The sequence below is a fragment of the Lineus longissimus genome, chromosome 13 (genome assembly GCF_910592395.1).
Source record: "Lineus longissimus chromosome 13, tnLinLong1.2, whole genome shotgun sequence".
In the NCBI taxonomy this organism is placed as follows: Eukaryota; Metazoa; Nemertea; class Pilidiophora; order Heteronemertea; family Lineidae; genus Lineus; species Lineus longissimus.
In genome coordinates this window covers 7,440,484-7,461,951 of record NC_088320.1, presented here as the reverse complement: position 1 = coordinate 7,461,951, position 21,468 = coordinate 7,440,484, and the positions used below count along the sequence as shown (strand labels likewise).

Genomic DNA, 21,468 nt, shown 5'->3' with positions numbered 1-21,468 from the left:
TTTGGCCCACACCCTAATGCACAAAAGCTCAAATATTAGCACATTTTGTCGACATTAATTTATTAATAAGATGACTGCCTATATAATTGTATGTTCAGATATATTGCGAATCCTATATGAAGGGAAATACAGCATGTACATACAGAGGCAAACAAACAAAATAATTACATTGTTGACGTGTTGCGCATATATTGACTTTAACGACGGTCATGTGGTGGCAACAGTAGACAAGTGGTAAACAGCCTCAGCGAAACATGTAATGCGTTACCACACGCACGAAACACGAAACAACGAAATGACCTCGACGGCAAAACTAACACCTTATCTGAGGCAAACAGTTTTTTTAATAAAGACCTTAAACTGGGTTTTTTGCGTTAGCATTGAGTTGGATTTTTTAAAAGCTGAGATTGCTACTCTTCGTGATAAATCAAGACATGGCGTAGGTGCTATTTATTTATTTAATTTTTTGCATTGATTAAGTGAAGTGGACACTAGTGGTAACAAATCTGCTTGGTATAACAATTTTAGCCTTTTTAGACCTGACCCCGCTTCTCACGAGCGATTTGTACGAGATGTGACTAGTTGTAGGCATGTTTTACTAAAATGGCTTCAGGCATGTTGCTTATCTGATCTGAGGTCAAGGTTGTTATATAAAGTGGAATATTTCAATCAAAAACAGAAGCATAAGTTTGACGTAATGTTCATTCATCAAGTATTCATCATGAAATCGGAAAATGGAGTGCTCAACTATTGCCCTGATGTTGTGTCACAAATTACGTTTACGATTTAATTCATTGTACGAAAAATGCCAAACCACTTCTGTTTGAAAGATTGCAATTGAATTGAACCGTCGGATTGATAGAGTTCTAAACTACCTTTTGCCGCCATGCCGTCATCCTACTTGTTTTGCCGCCAACTTGTTATTCCGCTCGCAACTTGGTTTTGCCAGCAAATCATGAACAGCTTATCATCGCTTTTCGCACACTGGTTTATTATCGGTGCGCGTCAATCCAAATCCCCATCCTTCAACGCCGACCTTCGTAAATCCGTCAGACGCACAGCGAATGAAATTGCTCGAACAGATGGTTGAATTAACGTCGTTTATTCATAGGTTTGCACATTTGGAATCGCCCGAGCACTGGTATCTCCATTCCGAACCATCAGAGTTACTCGGTCCGTTACCTCCCCTCATACCTCTGAAGAAAAGCATGCCATAATGTTTTATCTCGTGTGCCTCCAATAAGAAGGCTGCTTTCGAAATTGAAAGTTTTCATGAATGAGTCACTTTTATTCTCGCCTCCAGTCTTGGCATGCTGCCAATATACACTTTCGACACAGCGTTTTTGAGCGTAGAAGTCTAGAAGCGAGGTTGTTTAGATCATGAACCAACTGGAATGGCTTATGTGACGATGTGGTACAGACTGAGACACCCTTTCAAAGGTATCGATGACATCAACCATCTGATTACTGTGGACGAGCAGTCTGTAGCATAGCCTGCAAGACGACCGACAACAGTCTAATGGCAATGGCAAATTTTGTTGGTTGTGTCCTCGGCTTTGCCGGCTTTGTTATTCAGGTTAAACAAGTGCACATTTTAATGCTGCTGATGTAGGCTCATAGCCGATATGAAAATGTGCCGAAGTGACTGAACTACCCTGCATAACAAATATAAATTTGATGAATGTTTTACCCCTATTATAACGTGTATGTCATTCTGTCACTGTTATGCCATGGCCAACTGACTGACATGCATCGACATGTGCAAACAAAAATCAGCTGATCAAAGCGCGCTCTTGTTACAAGCCTTCTGATTGGTTAATATGTGTGGCTATTCTATTGATGATTAACTTTATTTGTAAATCACGCGTTCTCAATCATAAGTCGTTAACACTGGCAATAAATATGTAGTTCAAAAATTAAGAAGACACATTTAAGTAATATTATGAGTTGCAAAATTATATCAATCACAATGGTCTGAAAGGTATGGTACGGTAATATATGCTAGAAACAGCGGGGGGGGGGGCTTCCGAACACAAGATCGGCGGTAGCATGCCATCTAGTGAGAAATAAGAGAACCATCTTATACAGGCAGATCCGCGTACCAGGTCAGCAGAGAGGATCCAAGGGTTGAGGATAAAGATGTGGTATCTCCGAGGAGGCGTGGGAAAGGAGGGAATGCACGGAGACTAATACATCACTTTCATTCTCCGTACGTCTCCCTTCTGTAACGCTACTTTAGACGGAATGTTTGTTGAGTCTATTCGAATTACAAGTTTGGAAATCATATTACAACAACCATAAACTTATTACCGAACTATGAATATATTTATTTTTAGAAGGACTCTTGTATGTGATTGTGTTACTGTGATATTGTATATATATCCTTTTATTCTCTGTCTCGGAGGTTAATGAATAATAATAACAAAATAGATACACAAAAGTGTTGATTGCATCAGACTACAGTTTGGCAAAAATAGAATAGCTGTTTGAAGAAACTGATATTAGGATGTGAAAAAATTGAGTAGTTTTTCTAGTTCACGCACACCCGGTAGTGTGTCTGGTCATTCTTTTTTACGCTACTTTATCCAAAGGTTACTCGGGCAGGACCATTGGTATTATTATTGCAGTATGGTTGTTCTTCTTCTGGTTCATCAGTAAACTACGCCAAGATCCAAGTTCACGTCACACCGCTCATTTCCAATTATCGTCGCATTTGCGGGTTAATAAATCAAGCGCCATCAGCGTGACGTCGGAAAAATCGATATCAGCACCAACACAGGGTAGATCCTATAAACTCCAGGAAACGCGTCACTAGTCACCTCCTATTCTACATAAGTAGTTTCCATCAACAAATTGACATTAACAGGAAAATTCAAAATATGACTGAATCATCGCGCTTTTACGATGTCGATTCCGATTTGACCCGAGTTAGCTCTCCATGCATGACCCTTTCCACGTTGAACGATGCGCTGGGCAGCCGACAGCTGGGTAATACTGCCCTTAATAATGCCAAGGGTCCCTTAAGGCGCGAGATTCGGTTTCTACGAAAGCGCGGTGCTAGAAATCGAACACGCTGAATGTCAATAGATAGATCGGCATACACCCGTGATGATACTTCTGGAACTTTCTGGTGCTGCAGCAAGGTGCAGTCTCGGCAGGGATCGTTTCTCGATTTTGGCCCGTGTTTTCCGGCACTTTCGTCCACAAAATGTAGACATCATATTGACACTGCTAAGTATGTTTCCGAGGCCAAACTATGCGTATTTGCCACAAAATCATCAGCACCATTCTCTGGCAATAATTATAGCAATGGCTTGTCTTGCGCAACCAGGAAAAAAGTAAACCCTGAAGTCTCGATATACTGCGTGGACACATCAAATCTAATCCTGGCCGCTCTAACTGCAAACAGACTGGTACAGGTAAAGGTAACAACATCTACCACTGTTGATACTGCGAATAACGTGTCAACAAGGATGGCTGAGGAGGAGCAATATGGCGTAATGTTTTGCATCACCAATCGTGCCGAAGCATGGGTACCGTAGAACTACCGGAAATATTAGGCTAAAGGAATTGATACCGAACTGGAGGTATCAATTTTTATTCTAAAACATCTCAAATTAAACAACGAAAATGTGGTTTTGGACTGCGATCGAAACACTTGTCAGGCCCCCCAACTATTTGGGTAACCGGAAAAACGCCGACCGACCGACCGACCGAACTACCGACCTACCGACCTACCGACCTACCGACCTACCGTCATATACAGTATCCCTTTCGCTTTTCTATAGCACATGTATCTGTGTGGTGCCCAGCGCAATGGACGTGATGGATTCGGACATGTCTGACAGCAGCATCTTCAGTCACTTATACCGGGAAAACGAGCCCACGCGGTAAGGAACTGATAACGATACTCTAAAGATATGCTTTGTCTGCATGTTCGGTGGATATAAAAACATGATTTGGGCCTAATCTATGCACTGTAGTTTTTCTACTCGAGTGTCTCGACCGATGCAATGCATGAACTGCAACGCGCAACATGCATTTGTTGTCATTTGACCAGCGCACGTGCGCTTGTTTACAATTTCATTTCACATGACCTGCTATCGTGGGTTGGATATATCACATTGACTTATGAGACCTGAGACTCAACTACGAAACTCCTTGGGTTGGTAGGTCGGTAGGTCGGTCGGTCAGCGTTTTTCCGGTTACCCAACTATTTGCACACGTTCTACAGCTCGTTTACTTGAACACACACAACATGTACTCTGTCCTCAGAGTCGCAAAGTCTCATCCCCAGGCCCAACGATTGGTCTGGTACATCACAAAAGCTGGACATCCGATACCCAAAGGTAACCGGAAAAGACACAGCCGTACTACCTATTGTAAAAATAAACATAGTCACGGTAGTAATGGCTGACTCACCGACGGCCTCACCAAAAAGAAGGAGATCGTCGGAATCATTTTAACTATTGCCAACAGTTGCAAATGCGAAAATGGCAAAGTTTGCGAACCTCCTACTTATGCGAACACACTGCCAACCGATGATACGAATGTAGACATCACAATGACACCTGTCAGAGTTCCTACCCCAAGGCTAATCTCGTTCCAGGTCTTGCTCAAACAAGCCCGACAGACTTCTAAAAAGCCTTTGATGCGGTGTCTCACAACAAACCTCCCGTCTAAAACTGGATCACTTTGGTATAAACTGTCCTATATCGCACTTTTGACGACGCGCAACGTACGCGCAAGTTGTGCGTCGCGCTTATCTCTCTATGTTTCGTGTAAGCGACATACGCACGACCTACGCCCTGAGTAGCGCGCCAATGACGCGAATTTAGGGATGATAATTGTGATTTTGACTCTAGACTCAGTTATGCTCCAGTGCACAGGGCTTGTCCAACTTCTTGTCCTACTTCACTCCTGACCTTCCAAAATCAGTATCACCAATTCCATATTATTGCCGATGACTACATTCTCTACAGGAATATACGATATGTTGCCAACAGCTTGCATTGCAGGAGGACGTCGACAACCTCGTCAAATGGGGCGGTGACTGGAGAATGTCATTCAATGTAATGAAATGTTACACTAAAGACATCGCATGGTAACCATCAACTGTCACACTTTCATACACTTGTTGGAGACGTTTATCAAGAACTGCACTAACGTGGTCAACTTGATATAATTATCGAAGCAACGATAATTTAACATGATTGTATACAGTTTACATCAATTTCAATCGATAACAAATTGTTTTTTTACACATTTACTGAACACATCAAAAACTTCACAGTCTGTGCAGGACGAAAAATGGAATCAAAAGTACCTCAAAGAATGAAATGAACGCATTAAATATAAGCAATTGAATGTTTGTTATGTAAATGTAGTGGTACTTTGATCAATATCATTGATTTTAACAGCCAATTCTTTGAACCTAGTCTTGGTGTTTTTTTTCTAAAGGGCGTGAAACATTGTAGATTGAAGCAAAAAACCCAAACAAACTAGATTGGTTCCATAAATTCGTCCAAATTTGGTGCCATCACGAAACAGATAGATACAAGGATGATACTTTTTCATCTCATAAAAGGACCATTGGTATTGTTAAGGGGAATATTATAAAACTGTCGGCTGCCCAGTTACGTCCTTGAGTAGTTTCCATCACCAAATTGCAAAAAAAGGAAAAATTCAAAATTTGACTGAAATATCACGCTTTTCCGATGTTGATTCCGATTTGACCCGAGTTAACTCTCCATGCGTCGATCCTTTCCATGTGGAATGATGCACTTGTAAGGTGCTTCCTGGAGCCATGGATCTAATAAAAAAAACGACTGAGTGAGCGGTCCGAGTCGCCGGGTCAGCACTCGATGATTAGCTTTCAGGCCGGAGAAAATCATCGAGTGCTGAGTAATGAAGACCACTGTATCGAATGCCAACCAATCTCCATCATCTTGCCACAACCGAGATGGGATCTGTTCAATGCGTATTATGCTGGGGGCGGTCATGTCTCAAGTTAATGAACCGGTGTTAGATCGTTGAGTCTAGAGTATTGGAACGAATTTTCAATGCCAATAATAGTGTTATGGTTCCGGAGATATAGAGTATGTACAAAAATGCACGAAATTCTGATCAGAATATTTTTATTGCTTGCGCTAACATCAAGAGTGTAATAATATTGTCACGAATGCATCCCGTCGTGGTAGTTCACTCTACTCAACGCAAGTGTGATCAACACATTTTCCCGTGCTGCAGGACGGGCTATTGAAGCACTGCGACCCGAGGGCCAACTTGCCACAACCGCTGTCTGGGCAACTGAAATATGAAGAACGTAATATACTACAGAGAACAGACAAACCAAACCAACGTGATCACAGGCATCCTCCAACATCAGGTATTTTTATCGCTCATAAAATAAACTTGAGCCCTGCCGAACTTGACATGCTTTGGTGAGATATCTTGACCACTACATCACATGTGAATCACCCCCACTGTCCCTAAACCAGGCCTCTGTAATTAAAACATTAAACAATGCAGATGACAACATTAATGAGATACAGAGCTGGTCAAACAATTATGCTGATCATTCAGTGCGTCTTCCCAATCCTTACACCAATTCTATACCATGTTTACTAGAAAAGTCTACATGAGGTGGATTCTTCTGTGTCAACAGAAAGGCGGAAACCTGCCAAGCTAACAGAGGCCGTCCGTACGTGTAACTGGTAGCATCACGTATAGGTTGAGATAGATATTTCTTTGTCCCGCAGTCTGGTTTGGCACTGGCTTTCTGAACACCACATCATCGTGAGTGTGATTCAATGTTAGCAGGGCTTTGTGCAAGTGTATTTAGAAAATATTAAAACGCCTCTCATGGGAAGATGGCCTTGGGACGCAAGCCAAGTCGCCGAAAACTAAAGAAGACGCAATTGGGTAATTGAAGGTAACCTCAAAAGAACCCATGGTTTAAGGAATTGAACCCGAGGCGGAGGACCTTGGTTGAGTTACCAAGACACTCGAGGGTGGAGCTAAAATACAGTCCAAACCCGAGCCGACAGGCGAGGGTTTGGACGAAATTTTAGCTCCACCCATTTTAGCTCCACCCATTCTAAAATACCTCAAACTTAAAAAGATAGGCCACGAAAATAACTTGAATATGTGCGAATTTGGCAAATTCCATCCATCGCCGGCCCCCATTGTTTACACTAGCATATACCCATGGAGCGGGCAAAGTTGAAATGTAATATACATTAGTTAAATGGGCACGATGATTGAACTACATTAAATTTCTAACGTTACTGAAGTTTTATTAAAGGTTAAACACGAAATGAACTGCATTTAGGGACTTAATGCTGCTATCTACATGCAACCCCCAATAGATTGATTGGAGTACGCTATTTTGCACAATGCATTGAGACCAGTGACAGCAGGTCCTGTTCCAAATAAGGGCCTCACATATTAGGCATATCACCTACCCACTCCCGTACCCAATGCCACTGTCGGACCAAAGCCAGGCTCATGGAGAGATGCAGAACGCAATTCAAACGGCAACATCATTCAGTAAAGAATAAATCAAAGAGCAAGCGCTGGCCACTGTACATATTTTGTCCATCCTGGCATAACTGCTTATTGATACCCTGACTGCATGTTCCGGTAGGCCACCCTGCAGAATTTGCCTTATCACTCCGGTCAGTGTTTCTCGAATAGAACTAAAATAGAATAGGCTAATCATTAATCTCCCTGCTAATACCCTGCACCATGGACCAGGTTGTATAGCACTACATAGGTGCTGGAAGCTAATATTGATGTGGCAGGGAGAATATGCGTGAAGTTTGTGTATGCTTTTGAGAATGAGCGGAGCTCTCCAGTCGACGTGCTCTCTGAAAAGTTGTTGTTTATTCCAAAACCACCAAGATATTCGACGTATGACACCCTCAGTGACACTCTTACTTATGATCCACACCTACGAAGCCAAAAGTTGCAAGAATTCGACGCATTTCCGAGGCCCAATTTTGAAACAAAAATCGCCTCCTATTTAGCGGCCACAACGCGCATTATAGTATAGATTATGTTACGGCTACGTTACAGAAAATGAGACATGTACATTTTGTACAGCGCGCATAGGAAGTCCGCATCGGCTCGCTCAAGTGATCCTAAAATCCGCGCAAATGGGCTATTTGGAGCGTTTTTCTCGGCAAATATGTGTAGTGCTCATTAAAAAACTTAGGGTGGTTGATGCTTCCTTGGCTGATTTGTGTTTGAAGCAGTGTTTTGAGAGCCTCAAACTTCTGAAGTGAGCTGAAATTCCATTGACGTGACGTGTGCATGGTTTCCACATTTTAGTGCAACCCGAGGGAACTTTGGTAGAGCATCTTGGTTGCGTGTCCAAAACACTCCACTCTCAGAACGAGGCTTATGCATTTTCCATTTAAAAGTTGACTTTACGGTACCAAAGTATTTTAGAATATGGAACAACGGCAGGCACCCCTGGGTAATAGCCCTCAACCAAGTTGTGCATGTAAGTCAGGCCGTCCACCTCACCGAGATTCCTCTCCTGGATAGTACAGGGTGCTCTAACCAGCGCGCAGATGCTGGCCTTTGAAAATAAATGCATCACAAAAAAAGCCATTTGAAAGTTTTTTTGTCATTGGTGAGTTACGTTACGCATATAACGTGTGTCCATGTAATAAAGTAGACGACATTACATCATCGTTAGAAGAATCAAACACCACAACGTTTATTAACATTATACTAAAAGGAGGTTGTCCTTTCATTGGCTTAAGTATTGATTATCTAGGGGGAAAACAGTCAGTAAATCAAAGCATTGACCTAGGCCGAAATTCCCCAGATTCCGTGCCACGTACTACGAAGATTGAACATGTACTCACTTTGTTGGGTATCTTCTCTTGCTCAGTCCCGCTTGAGTAGCAGTGAGCAACAGTGCAGCAACTATGAGGAGTACGAACACCTTCATTGTAGAATAGTTGGGGAAGTTTTATCAGTGTTGACGCTGGGCGAACATAATAAAAATGAAATTTGATGAAAAGGGGAGCAACCACTCCTGATTTCTTCAGTTGAAAGGGATAACTTGGGCAAGGATGAAAATTCCCCTACCCACCATGATGAGGCAACACATAATGTCAGATCTGCCAGTTTTCCTGGGGGGGGGGGGGGTCTGGCTTGGCGATTTAAGGTGAGCCATCTACTGTCATACTTTGGCAATAGACGACCAGTCTTCTTGAAACATGAATGCAAGTGTCGAATCCGCATCTTGGCTTCATTTAATTAGGACAACTCGACCGGGATTCGAACTTGCGACCCTGATCAAGTTATATGTCGACTACAGCCTCAACAACACCGAAGGCAATTTGAAAATGAAAAGGCCAGGGACCATGATGTTCACTGCGTAGACAACTGATGCTGGTTAAAAAACGTGCTATAATATATAGCCAAAAAGAAATGTTAAGCCATTTAATCTTTCTGACCTTAAAAAGTACGTCAAATCAAACACCCGTATGATTAGTGATGTTTCATTGCTTGGAGTACCTAGCATAAAAATTATATCGAAAACGAGTCACTTACAAGCGAGATATCAGGTTTTCACATTTTGTCAAACGTTACAAAAAGGCATTAAATGGAGTGAAGCCGACGAACATCGATCTTTCGTTTCAAAATATGGCAGCAACGGTAGAACTTTAAAGGCGTTGCGTTGAGTCGCATGGTTTCGATGAGCGCAGGTTTTAAATATTTTACGCGTCTACTCCATCAAAGACAGGAACAATATTTTGGATTAAAATGTGTCCAGATTATGTGTCGACTGTTTACTTAACAAGCCTGGCGGCGACTGAGATCACGTAGGGGCGTGGCTTTGGTTGTGGGTGTGGAAGGAGGGGTCTGTAGGCTTGTTGATACCATTTAGCAATGAATCTGCTGTCTAATCACATGCCTGGGGAAACCGATAAAGGCTAAAAATAGAATGGGTCAGAAATGACGGTTTTCCCCCTTAAAATGGCCTTAACATTTTTCAAAAACAGCCCAGAAACTATACAATCATTCGTTACAATTGTTTAGCTGAATTCGTTACCAGAAAAATATATAATTCGCATAAAATTCTATCTGACACACATTTTTCGTTCATCAAACCGTCCTGGAATTTTGGGATTCTCCGACAAGCCAAAAATAGATTTGCTAGAAGAACAACGGATTTCCCCTCTTAAAACTGCATTTACATTCATCAGATACACTCCACAAACTATACAGTAACGCATAAACATAAGATATAACCATTCATCAACTAAAACAATTATGTGATTCTATTTTAAACGACTTATCGTTGACGAAAGGAACTAGGTGACATATTTTCTTACCTATTATAATGGACACTTACGTGATCCAATATTTTAATGGACTTAACTTTCATCATAAACTTAATTGACCCATTCCAGGATGTGACGAATGCAGCAATAAATGCGCTCCGACAGGGTCTCGATCAAAAGGACACGAGCACGGGCGCGGACCTACCTTGGGAATGTCCAGAATTACGCCCAAAACAATCAAGGCACAGCATAATTACGTCATAAGTACACATTAAACGATTACGTAGTTCGTTCGCAATTTTGATCCATGAAGAGAGCAAATTTGTTGCAAAAAACGCGCGTCTGAATACCGCACAGTATGGACCTGATTCTCTAGTCATCACTATCTCTAGTCATGACCGCGCAGCATACGCTTGAATAAAGCTTACGTTCTTCCGTGAAGGGTCCTGATAGGTCGCGTATACACGTCAGAAGAACACACAAACACACAAATAGAAAATACTGCAAGTGTCGGCATGTTCGTGTTTAAAATGACTTTACGCTCTAGAATGTAATAACATTTTGCTAAAAAATTGCAAATTCAACAATATGTCAGTGTTAGATAATACTCACAGTTAGAATTCGGTTGACGCACAACATGGATGTGTAAAGTGTACATGTTCTTTTCGATGTTTATAGTGTCTCCAACCCAAATTCCTGGCTCGCAGCTGTTACTCCTCGTGACTTGCAAGAATTTTGAGTAATTTTTCAAAAGGATTATTGCAACGTTGAGCAGAGGAAATTCGTCTCGGAATTGACAGTGGCTTCTGTACAACCTGTCACTGCAATACGTTACATCTCTGACAAATAACTGGCAGTAAAAAAAGGTACTTGATGGCGATCGATACTAAAGTGCTATAAAATTTAAAGACCTACGCCGTTCGTTAAATTTGAAATTTTTAATTGGATTTGAAAGTGTCAAACTGTGAAAATAGATAATGGGTATAAATGTCAAAGGGATACAAACTCTATAAATACATGTACTAAGTTTCAGCCAATGCGGAGGCATAATTACTGCTCTCCGGCATTGTGAATAACTGCATTTCTATTTTCCTGGACCACCAGTAATTACGAACGGCGTACCCCTTCAAAGCAGTGTGTATGTGTGGGGGGGGGGAGCCTCCTCCTCTTCGCTTACATATACTGTTAAACATGTATCTTGGCACACACATCTACACTATTCAAACGTTGTCATCGCTAAAGAGTCGGGAGGGGGGACCCTCCTCCTATTCGACATATACTTTAAAACATGTATCCAGAACTATTAAAGTGGCAGGATCCGGAAGGGGTGGGCGTTGTGGTTCTGAGTGTGAGGGGGTATACTGGTGTCTGTTGACTGTGCTTTAAGAGAGACTAGGCATGATGCCAATCAATGTTGACTGTGCTTTAAGAGAGACTGGGCATGATGCCAATCTATGTTGACTGTGCTTTAAGAGAGACTAGGCATGATGCCAGTCTCTCTTAATGCACAGGCAACAGACATGTGGTTTCAGTATTAGGTCTTTCATTTTTGCAATGCGAAAATGTAAGCAATTTTGGTTAGGTCCGTCATAACATAGAGTGACTCAACCACTCTCTTGATCACAGCGGCCGCCTCAGCGCCACTACGCGGGGCCAAATGGTATTAGGCTAAGTAGCTTCACGCGACATGCACCATTCTGGGAAAACTCAATGTGGAAGTATGTTCATTAGCATAATCTGTTCTTAGCTCCAGCTCGAAGTAATCTTGCGCAGTGTTTCTTCGGCCCAGATACATTGTGGTGGAAATCGTCTAGGTCTAGTACAATGAACGCCTGACTTGCGCCAGACTAATAAGTGAAGAAGGCCTGGCTGCAAGAGACTACTTTGCAGAGACTCTGTGACGTAGGCATATACTTTTTACAATTAAAAATGCTCTCAAAAGACGATAAGGAATGATTATTTATTAACATTTCATGAACTATATTCCTACTGATTATAACTTTACATAAATAGGTTGGCGTTAGGTCGCGTGCTTTTCTTTCCTCGTGACAATTATACAGCAAAATAGTTACAACCCCATAATCGCGCTATAAGTCCATAATGATATCACGGTGACCCATTATTAATATTTCGCCAGCTTCGCTATTTTGCCGCTACGCGGCGCGTTGGGTCATTGCGTTTAGGCATACACAACCAAACTCTTTAAACATTGTCATCACTAAAGAGTGACAGCATCTGGTGCCTCTATCGCGCTATATTGTCCCGTGAGCGCTTACGGCTTGATGCCCGTCATTTTGTAAGTAGAACATATCAAGAACGTGACTTTGGGATGCTTGGAGTTCGTTTGGCCGACCCAAGACCAGGATATTTGGTGCGATGGTCAGCATCTTTAACGCAGGGAATACCACGGATGCGTCAGCAACGATTTGAAAATTAGAACAGGAGTTGCAAGCCAAAAGTAGCAACAAGCAGCCGTCTGCATGTTTGTATTGGGTATGTCGGAGCAGGCAAGAGGTAGGCCTTTGTCATAATTCATCTCGATTCATCTTAGCCAGCGAAAAATTAAACATACACCAGATAACATTATTGAATAAGGCTTAGCATCTTTATTGACCAAGAAAAGGGCCGAAGCAGAGTATTATTTGCCCTTAACTTGAGATACAGAAGATAATAAACTAAAAATATGGTCAGCAGCTAACAAGAGAAATAAGACAAATACATATGCAGTAAATACATTGTACACACACGGTGATAATGATGGTTTTGATAGATTTTCATCGTGTTCAAGCAATAGCATGCCGCGAAGTTACTTTTTATAGCTCACAAGATCATTTACATAAGATATTGATGACGTTTTAGTCACGTGACAGGCGGACATCGACACTTGTTTCTACGCATTTGAGCTTATTCCAAAGTAAATTATCTTTGACCCGGCATTGTTTTTAGCATGAATGATACCATAGAGTCAGAGAGAGAAATATTCAGAACAATTATGTAGTATTTCCAACACTCGGACATGTGCCAGATTGAATCTAACTGCCCAAGTTAGAAAGCCTGAATCCATTACGAAACCGCATGTTTGTCCGACATTGCCTGTAATTCAGCGATGGGGAAATAGAGGGCAGCAGCTGCAGTGACGTCATATTCGCGGAATGCTATTTCTCGATGAAGCAAGTACAACATGTCGTAAAATGATAAAATGAAATGGATTACCATGTGCATGATGTGTGTACATTACAGAACACAGAATGCATGATCTAAAGTTATTGTAACAGTATAGTACTATTATAAGGTCGGGCCGAAACAAGAAAACTGCGGCAGTGTAGTGTCCTTGGGGTAAATGGGCTGCTGCGTGAAAACGGGGCTGATTTTTTCCAATTCGGAGATACATGATTGTATACATGTACATGAATAAAGATCTTAAGCTTTCATCAAACATCATCCAGAAATAAGCAGTACAGAGGAGAAAATGTCAAAATCAATGCACTACGTGAAAGTACTAAATGAAAACAGACAAAAAATTAGTTCGTAACCATGGTTTCTAACATGTAAAAATTCTCGATCTTGGGTCCCGAAATAAGATACAAGAAACTTCAAGCTTGGAAGAAATCGGCCGAGTAGTTTTCGCACAGGAGCCCTGGAGGAGCAATTTTCCTTATCAGATTTTCAAAACGGATTCAGATGTTCTGGTACAAGCACCCGATGTTAACTGTTTTCCCTTGCATCCCCGAATTAGGATCGCCAAAGCGACGAAGACGGAAAATATGACAACTAAAGAAACAGCAATGGCTGCATAGTAGACATATTGCGTGATGCTATCAGGTGGAAGAATCGAGCTACTTGGCGTAAATGGTGAACTCCTTGTTTTGTAAATTTGCAGCGAGGGCGATTCTTTTGCAGGCTGCTGCTCTGTTGCCCTTGGTACCGACTGTGGTGACACTGTCCGTGGACTGCATCCAGACACAGACGGATGAAACTTCAGTACGTTCTTTCCCAGCATCTCAGACGGTGCGGCACACTTCAAGCGACTGGCGTGTACCATCAGATCTCTGTTTGCGCGAAACCATGAAGTTATTCCTTGTAAAGCACAGTTGCAGTAGAAAGGATTCTCTGACAATATGATGTTTTCAAGATTATCTAGTCTTGTGAACGTTTCACTTGCCAGAGTGGCAATTTTATTCGAAGAGATGTCAATATCCTTCACTTCAGTCAATCCCCAAAACGCATCTTCCGCGAGAACCCTGATCCTGTTATTGTCGAGGTAAAGAAATTTGAGGGCCGCGAGTCCCCTGAATGTACCTTGCCTTAGTTCTGTAATGTTATTTAAGCGGAGAATGAGTGAATCTAAGTTAAACAGCCCCTCGAATGTATCCTTTGTCAGTGATGTTATCTTGTTTTTGGTCAAATCTAAGCGTGGCAGCTTTCTAAGACCTCGGAATGCCCCTTTCTCTATGACCCGGATGTTGCTCTCTGTCAGGTCAAGGTGTTGAAGGTTGCCAATGCCAACAAACATATCCTCTGCGAGAACTGTGATTTGATTTCCCTTCAGATATAAACATTTTAGCTTTCGAAGACCTAGGAATGTCCCCTTTTCGATTGTACGGACGTTACTCTCGTGGAGGTAAAGACTCTTGAGAGTGCTAAGACCAACAAACGAACCCTCCGCGAGACTTGTGATTTGGTTACCGTTCAAATATAACTTTGCCACCATCCCAAGATCGCGGAATGACCCTTTCTCTATTATGTGGATGTCGTTTTCGCTGAGTTTAAGCCATCTTAGATTATGGAGACCATCAAACAAACCTTCCGGTAGGACATTTATGGAATTGGATTCCATCGTAAGGCGTGTGAGATTAGCTAGGCCTATGAATACACCTTGCCTTATTGCTGTAATGTTGTTCTGCTCGAGCAAAAGATTTTCTAAATTAGGTATCCCCTTAAATGTACCCTCCGTAAGTGTTGTGATTTTGTTTTCACCCATGTATAACTTTGACAGCTTACCAAGTCCACGGAATGAACCCTTCTCTATCATCTTGATGTTGCACTTCCTGACATCAAGATGTCTAAGGTTGTCTAACCCGTCAAACGAACCTTCCACTAAGACGTTCAGCGCATTATTCTTCATCAGAAGGCGCTTCAGCTTCCTAAGGCCGCCTATGAATACACCCGGCCTCAGTTCTGAGATCTTGTTCGAGTTGAGGTAAAGCCTTTCTAAGTTATAAAGACCCTCAAATGTACCCTTCGTTAGACCATTGATTTCGTTGCTATTGAGAACTAAATCTAATACATTCCCAAGACCATGAAATGTCCCATTCTCCATCGCTCGGATGTTGTTTATGCTGAGGTCAAGAAGCATGAGTTTGTGGAGACCTACAAAAGACCATTTCGGTAAGACCTTCAGCTTATTCTTTGTCAGTGAAATGGATATGACCTTACCTAGGCCTGAGAATGCACTTTGCCTTAGTGATGTTATGGAAGTCTTGAAAAGGGTAATGTTTTTTAAGCGGAAGCTGAGTGAATCATTGTGAAAACCCCCCTCAATTGTATCCTTTGTCAGTGATGTTATCTTGTTTTTGGACAAATCTAAACGTGGCAGCTTTCGAAGACCTCGGAATGCCCCTTTCTCTATGACCCGGATATTGTTCTCTTCCAGGGAAAGGCTTCGAAGGTTGCCAATGCCAAGAAACATACCCTCTGCGAGAACTTTGATTTTATTCCTCCACAGATATAAACGTTTTAGCTTTCCAAGACCTCGGAATGTCCCCACCTCAATTGCTTGGACGTTGTTTTTGCTGAGGTCAAGACTTTCAAGGTTATCTAGGCCAACAAACGAACTCTCTACGAGAACTGTGATTTGATTTCCCTTCATATATAATTGCAATAGCTTTCCAAGACCTAGGAATGTCCCCTTCTCGATTGTACGGACGTTGCTCTTGCGGAGGTCAAGACTTATGAGGCTGCTAAGGCCAACAAACGAACCCTCCGCGAGACTTGTGATTTGGTTACCGTTCAAATATAACTCTGCCACCATCCCAAGATCGCGGAATGACCCTTTCTCTATTACCTGGATGTCGTTTTCGCTGAGTTTAAGCCATCTTAGATTATGGAGACCATCAAACAAACCTTCCGGTAGGACATTTATGGAATTGGATTCCATCGTAAGGCTTATGAGATTAGCAAGGCCCATGAATACACCTTGCCTTATTGCTGTAATGTTGTTCTGCTCGAGCAAAAGATTTTCTAAATTAGGTATCCCCTTAAATGTACCCTCCGTAAGTGTCGTGATTTTGTTTGCACCCATGTATAACTTTGACAGCTTCCCAAGTCCACGGAATGAACCCTTCTCTATCATCTTGATGTTACACTTGCTGACATCAAGAAATCTAAGGTTGTCTAACCCGTCAAACGAACCTTCCACTAAGACGTTCAGCGCATTATAACTCATCCGAAGGTTCTTCAGCTTCCTTAGGCCGCCTATGAATACACCCGGCCTCAGTTCTGAGATCTTGTTCCAGTTGAGGTAAAGACTTTCTAAGTTATAAAGACCCTCAAATGTACCCTTCGTTAGACCATTGATTTCGTTGCTACGGAGAACTAAATCTAATACATTCCCAAGACCATGAAATGTCCCATTCTCCATCGCTCGGATGTTGTTTATGCTGAGGTCAAGAAGCTTGAGGTTGTCGACACCTACAAATGACCATTTCGGTAAAACCTTCAGCTTATTCTTTATCAGTGAAATGGATGTGACATTACCTAGGCCTAAGAATGCACCTTGCCTTAGTGTTGTTATGGAAGTATTGAAAAGATGAAGATGTTTCAGATTACCTAGTCCGTCAAATGTTCCATTCGTCAACACTGTCATGTTGTTATCATTGATTGTAAGCAGTTGAAGGTTAGCAAGTCCGATAAAGGCACCTGGGGTGATCGATTCAATCGTATTGTTATCTAAGGTGAGTTTAGTGAGACTTTTAAGTCCTTCAAACGAACCTACCGTTAGGACCTTCACATTATTCCCTGGCATCGAAAGGTTCCTGAGCTTATCTAGACCTATGAATGCACCTCGTTTTAGTGATGCGATGCGATTATTGTACGGAAAAAGTTCCTTTAGATTTCCAAGTCCTTTAAATGTTCCCTTCGCTAACACTGTAATGTTGTTTGAATTAATCAAAAGTTTTTGGAGTTTAACAAGTCCGATGAAGGTGCCTGGAGTGATATATTCAATCCCACACTCAACCAAGTTTAGTGCATCAAGATTTCCAAGTCCTTCAAACGATCTCTCCGTTAAGACCTTCATATTAGTTCCCTGCAGCCAAAGGCGCGTAAGATTATCTAAGCCTTGGAATGCACCTCGCTTTACTGTTTCGATGTGATTATTGCTAAGACCAAGATATGTCAAATTGCTCAGTCCTTCAAAGGTTTTTTTCATTAATACCGAAAAGTTGTTTGACTTGATCGAAAGCTCCGAGAGGTTAGGAAGTCCGGCGAAAGCGCCTGGCGTGATAGATTCAATTCCGCTTGCGACCAGTCCCAGTGTCCTTAGATTTCCAAGTCCACGGAATGCTTGTTTGGGAAGAACCGCGATGTTAGCTTGGTCGAGCGTGAGCTTCAGCAAGTTGGGAAGAGACCTAAAAGCCCCCGGAACAATATCAACAATATTACAGTTGCTTATTGTAAGCCCTGTCATATTTGAAACATACGGAAAGGTATGTTCAGTCAGGTTTTCAGGAGCGCATTTTGAGACACCATAATCCAAGCAGGTACATGTTATTTTGACTTCCTCAATTTCGTCATCAAGTGTTCTAAGGGTAGAGATACTATCGGCCAAGGAAGACGCAGAGCAGACCGCATAACTCCGTGTTCGCGTCCAAGGGTTGCGCTCTGGGTTGCAGCTTGTCTTTCTAGGGGTTGTCTTTGGCAGTCCTTGTGACTCAATGGTGCATACTGACACGACAAGCCATACGAGTGTGATATGGAGACAGCAACGTACATGTCCATTCACCTGGAAAAAAACCCAGCAAACGCAAGGTAAAGTACAGGGGCGTAGCTCTGGGACAATTGTAGCACCTACGTACTGTAGTATACAGAAAATCTTCGCGGTACATATTCTTCGCGACTGCCAAACGATGGACATATTCATGAGAGTATATTTTTGCCAGTTAAGGACATTATAATAAAAATAATACCGGGTATGTTGTTTATTTTGAAATAGGCTTTTAGTGTGTTGTTGTAATACTCGCGTCTAACTGTGTCGAGTAATTATCCTTTATGATTATATGGCACACAAGTACGGGTATTAATTAGGCCAAAGTCGTTCAAGAGGGCAATTTGAGTTGATCATGAATAATTATGATAGATGCCTCTGTTGAAACATGGCAAAAATGACGTAGAATTATGGCTGATAATTCTTAACTATCTGGATTTAGAACGAACCACACTTTAGAGTGTAAATTCACTATGAGCAAATGAAGCCTCGTTTTGAATTAGGCGTAACCGCTTGGGTTGGTGCAAAATGTGGAAGCTGTCAAAAAGCATTTAAAACCACATTTTTCGTTGATTAGACCTCGGTTCTGCCTCGATTTTGGTCTATATTTTAGCTCCACCCTTGCGGTTTGGGTGAGACAACCAATACCTCTAGTGAGGTATCAATTCCTTAAGCAAGATGTGTTGGTTACAGAATATTTTGGCGAGAATGACAACGTCGCAAAATTCGCGAAAAGAATAACATTGGAGCTCTGGAGCACGAACTACTGGCCGGATTTTATTCAAGAAAGTTTGGTTTTTAATCTGGGGCTCGATCAAAATCAAACAGCATTTTTAGGGTAAAGGATTGTCAGTGCAAAAATAAAAGTTTCTCCAGCGAAGACAAATGGTAATTTTGGAGGTCACCTGGATGGGTGATATTTTATTTCTGGTTATTTCTTATTTATACTTACCACATGTGTAGGTGGACACGAAAAATTAGTAACCTGCAGATTTCACCAGCTTTTTCGAAAAAAAACCCTTAAAGAACGGAAAATGAATTAATCCAATGAACTACGCCAATGTGCAAAAATATTACTAAAAGGTAAATATCTAATTTGAAGTTTGATTCTTGTTGTTCTTGGACTCCAAACGGAAGAAGCCCGACCAGCAGTCTCCACTCCAGACCCCAAAACGATGCGGACAGAACATCTTACTTCGAATGAACTATACAATAGTGGCCATTAATAGTAAAACAATCTCACGCAAGGACGTTTTTTTACAAGTTTTAGGCAAAGTCTGAAAACTGACTAACCAAGGCATCAACACACTACACTTTTCATTCTTGAGTATCTTATTCATTGAGCTAATCTTACTGCACTCCAAAATAAAAAGCACAAAACCTTTATTTTCAATAATCAAAAACTCTAGCAGTATCTAGTGTGCCTTGATGTAGTTTCAAAACAGGGTGAACGGCTTCACATGGTGGCAGCGGGTTCTCATCAGGTTCTCGGCTTCTGTTTACCGCAGTCCTCAACGCACCCCACTATCCCCTTTAACATTCATTCGATTATTTGTTACGGGCGTTACATACCTTCATGTTTGTATCTGGTATCCCACTGCGTTCAATCACCATGAAGTATCCATAAAGTCACTCACGTCTACTAAATATAAGTAGCTTATATGAACAAGGCCAACTGCGTCCTGTGTGAAGTAAATCTATGACGACGTACTTTTGCAATTAATTGAGATTCACTCGTGATACAATCAGTTGGCAAAAACAAACCCGCATCAATCAGTGATAAATAACGCGAATCAGAACATTTGCCACAATAATTATGAGCACTTATGATCATATAAAAATCGTCAGAATTACAATTACCCACAATCAAAATCTAACAAGAAGGAAAACGTCGGAATCATTTTAACTATTGCTAATAGTTGCAAATGCGAAAAGGGAATAGTTTGAGAACTTCCTACTTATGCGAACATACCGCCAACCGATGATACGAATGTAGACATCACAATGACACCTGCCACAGTTCTTATCCCAAGGCTAATCTCGTTCCAGGTCTTACTCACACAAGGAAAAACAACAATCAAGACGAGATGGCTGCCCGAGATTTCTAAAAAGCCTTTGATGCCTCACAACAAACTCCCGTTTAAAACTGGATCACTTCGGTATAAACTGACCTAAATCGCACTTTTGACGACGCGCAACGTACGCGCAAGTTGTACTTCGCGCTTATCTCTCTATGTTTCGTGTAAGTGACATACGCACGACCTACGCCCTAGGTATCGCGCCAATGACGCGAATTTAGGGATGATAATTGTGATTCGGACTCTAGACTCAGTTGTGCTCAAGTGCACAGGGCTTGGCCCACTTCTTGTCCTACTTCACTTCTGACCTACATAAATCAGTATCACCAATTCCATGTTATTGCCGATGACTACATTCTCTACAGGATTATACGATCTGTGGCCCAACAGCTTGCATTGCAGGAGGACGTCGACAACCTCGTCAAATGGGGCGCTGACTGGAGAATGTCATTCAATGTAATGAAATGTTACACTCTAGACATCGCATGGGAACCATCCATTGTTACGCGTTCATACACTCGTTGGAGACGTTTATCAAGAACTGCATTCACGTGGTCAACTTGATATAATAATCGAAGCAACGATGTCAATTCAACATGATTGTATACAGTTTACATCAATTTCAATCGATAACAAATTGTTTTTTTACACATTTACTGAACACATCAAAAACTTCACAGTCTGTGCAGGACGAAAAATGGAATCAAAAGTACTTCAAAGAATGAAATGAACGCATTAAATATAAGCAATTGAATGTTTGTTATGTAAATGTAGTGGTACTTTGATCAATATCATTAATTTTAACAGCCAATTCTTTGAACCTTTTTTTCTAAAGGGCGTGAAACATTGTAGATTGAAGCAAAAAACCCAAACAAACTAGATTGGTTCCATAAATTCGTCCAAATTTGGTGCCATCACGAAACAGATAGATACAGGGATGATACTTTTTCATCTCATAAAAGGACCATTGGTATTGTTAAGGGGAATATTACCAAGCTGTCGGCTGCCCAGTTACGTCCTTGAGTAGTTTCCATCACCAAATTGCAAAAAAAGGAAAAATTCAAAATTTGACTGAAATATCACGCTTTTCCGATGTTGA

The 21,468-nt window shown here is 41.6% G+C and overlaps 1 protein-coding gene and 1 long non-coding RNA gene across 2 annotated transcripts; both read right to left on the bottom strand.

The window, feature by feature from the left end:
• Positions 1–6,120: 6,120 nt before the first annotated feature.
• On the bottom strand, positions 6,121–11,010 carry LOC135498132 (uncharacterized). The gene is made up of 3 exons (XR_010449009.1): positions 10,920–11,010; positions 8,880–9,001; positions 6,121–6,309 (listed from the first exon to the last, which is right to left on the bottom strand). It is a non-coding gene; the product is annotated as an uncharacterized LOC135498132 (long non-coding RNA).
• Positions 11,011–12,873: 1,863 nt separating this feature from the next.
• On the bottom strand, positions 12,874–17,992 carry LOC135498175 (slit homolog 3 protein-like). The gene has a single exon (XM_064788374.1). The coding sequence runs from the start codon at positions 17,734–17,736 to the stop codon at positions 13,966–13,968; it is 3,771 nt and encodes a 1,256-aa protein (XP_064644444.1). The 5' UTR covers positions 17,737–17,992; the 3' UTR covers positions 12,874–13,965.
• Between the last annotated feature and the right edge of the window lie 3,476 nt (positions 17,993–21,468).

What these genes read in the sequence shown, in the direction of transcription:
- LOC135498175 (XM_064788374.1), bottom strand. Translation starts at nt 17,736, where the DNA reads ATGAAAAAAACCTTTGAAGGACTGAGCAATTTGACATATCTTGGTCTT.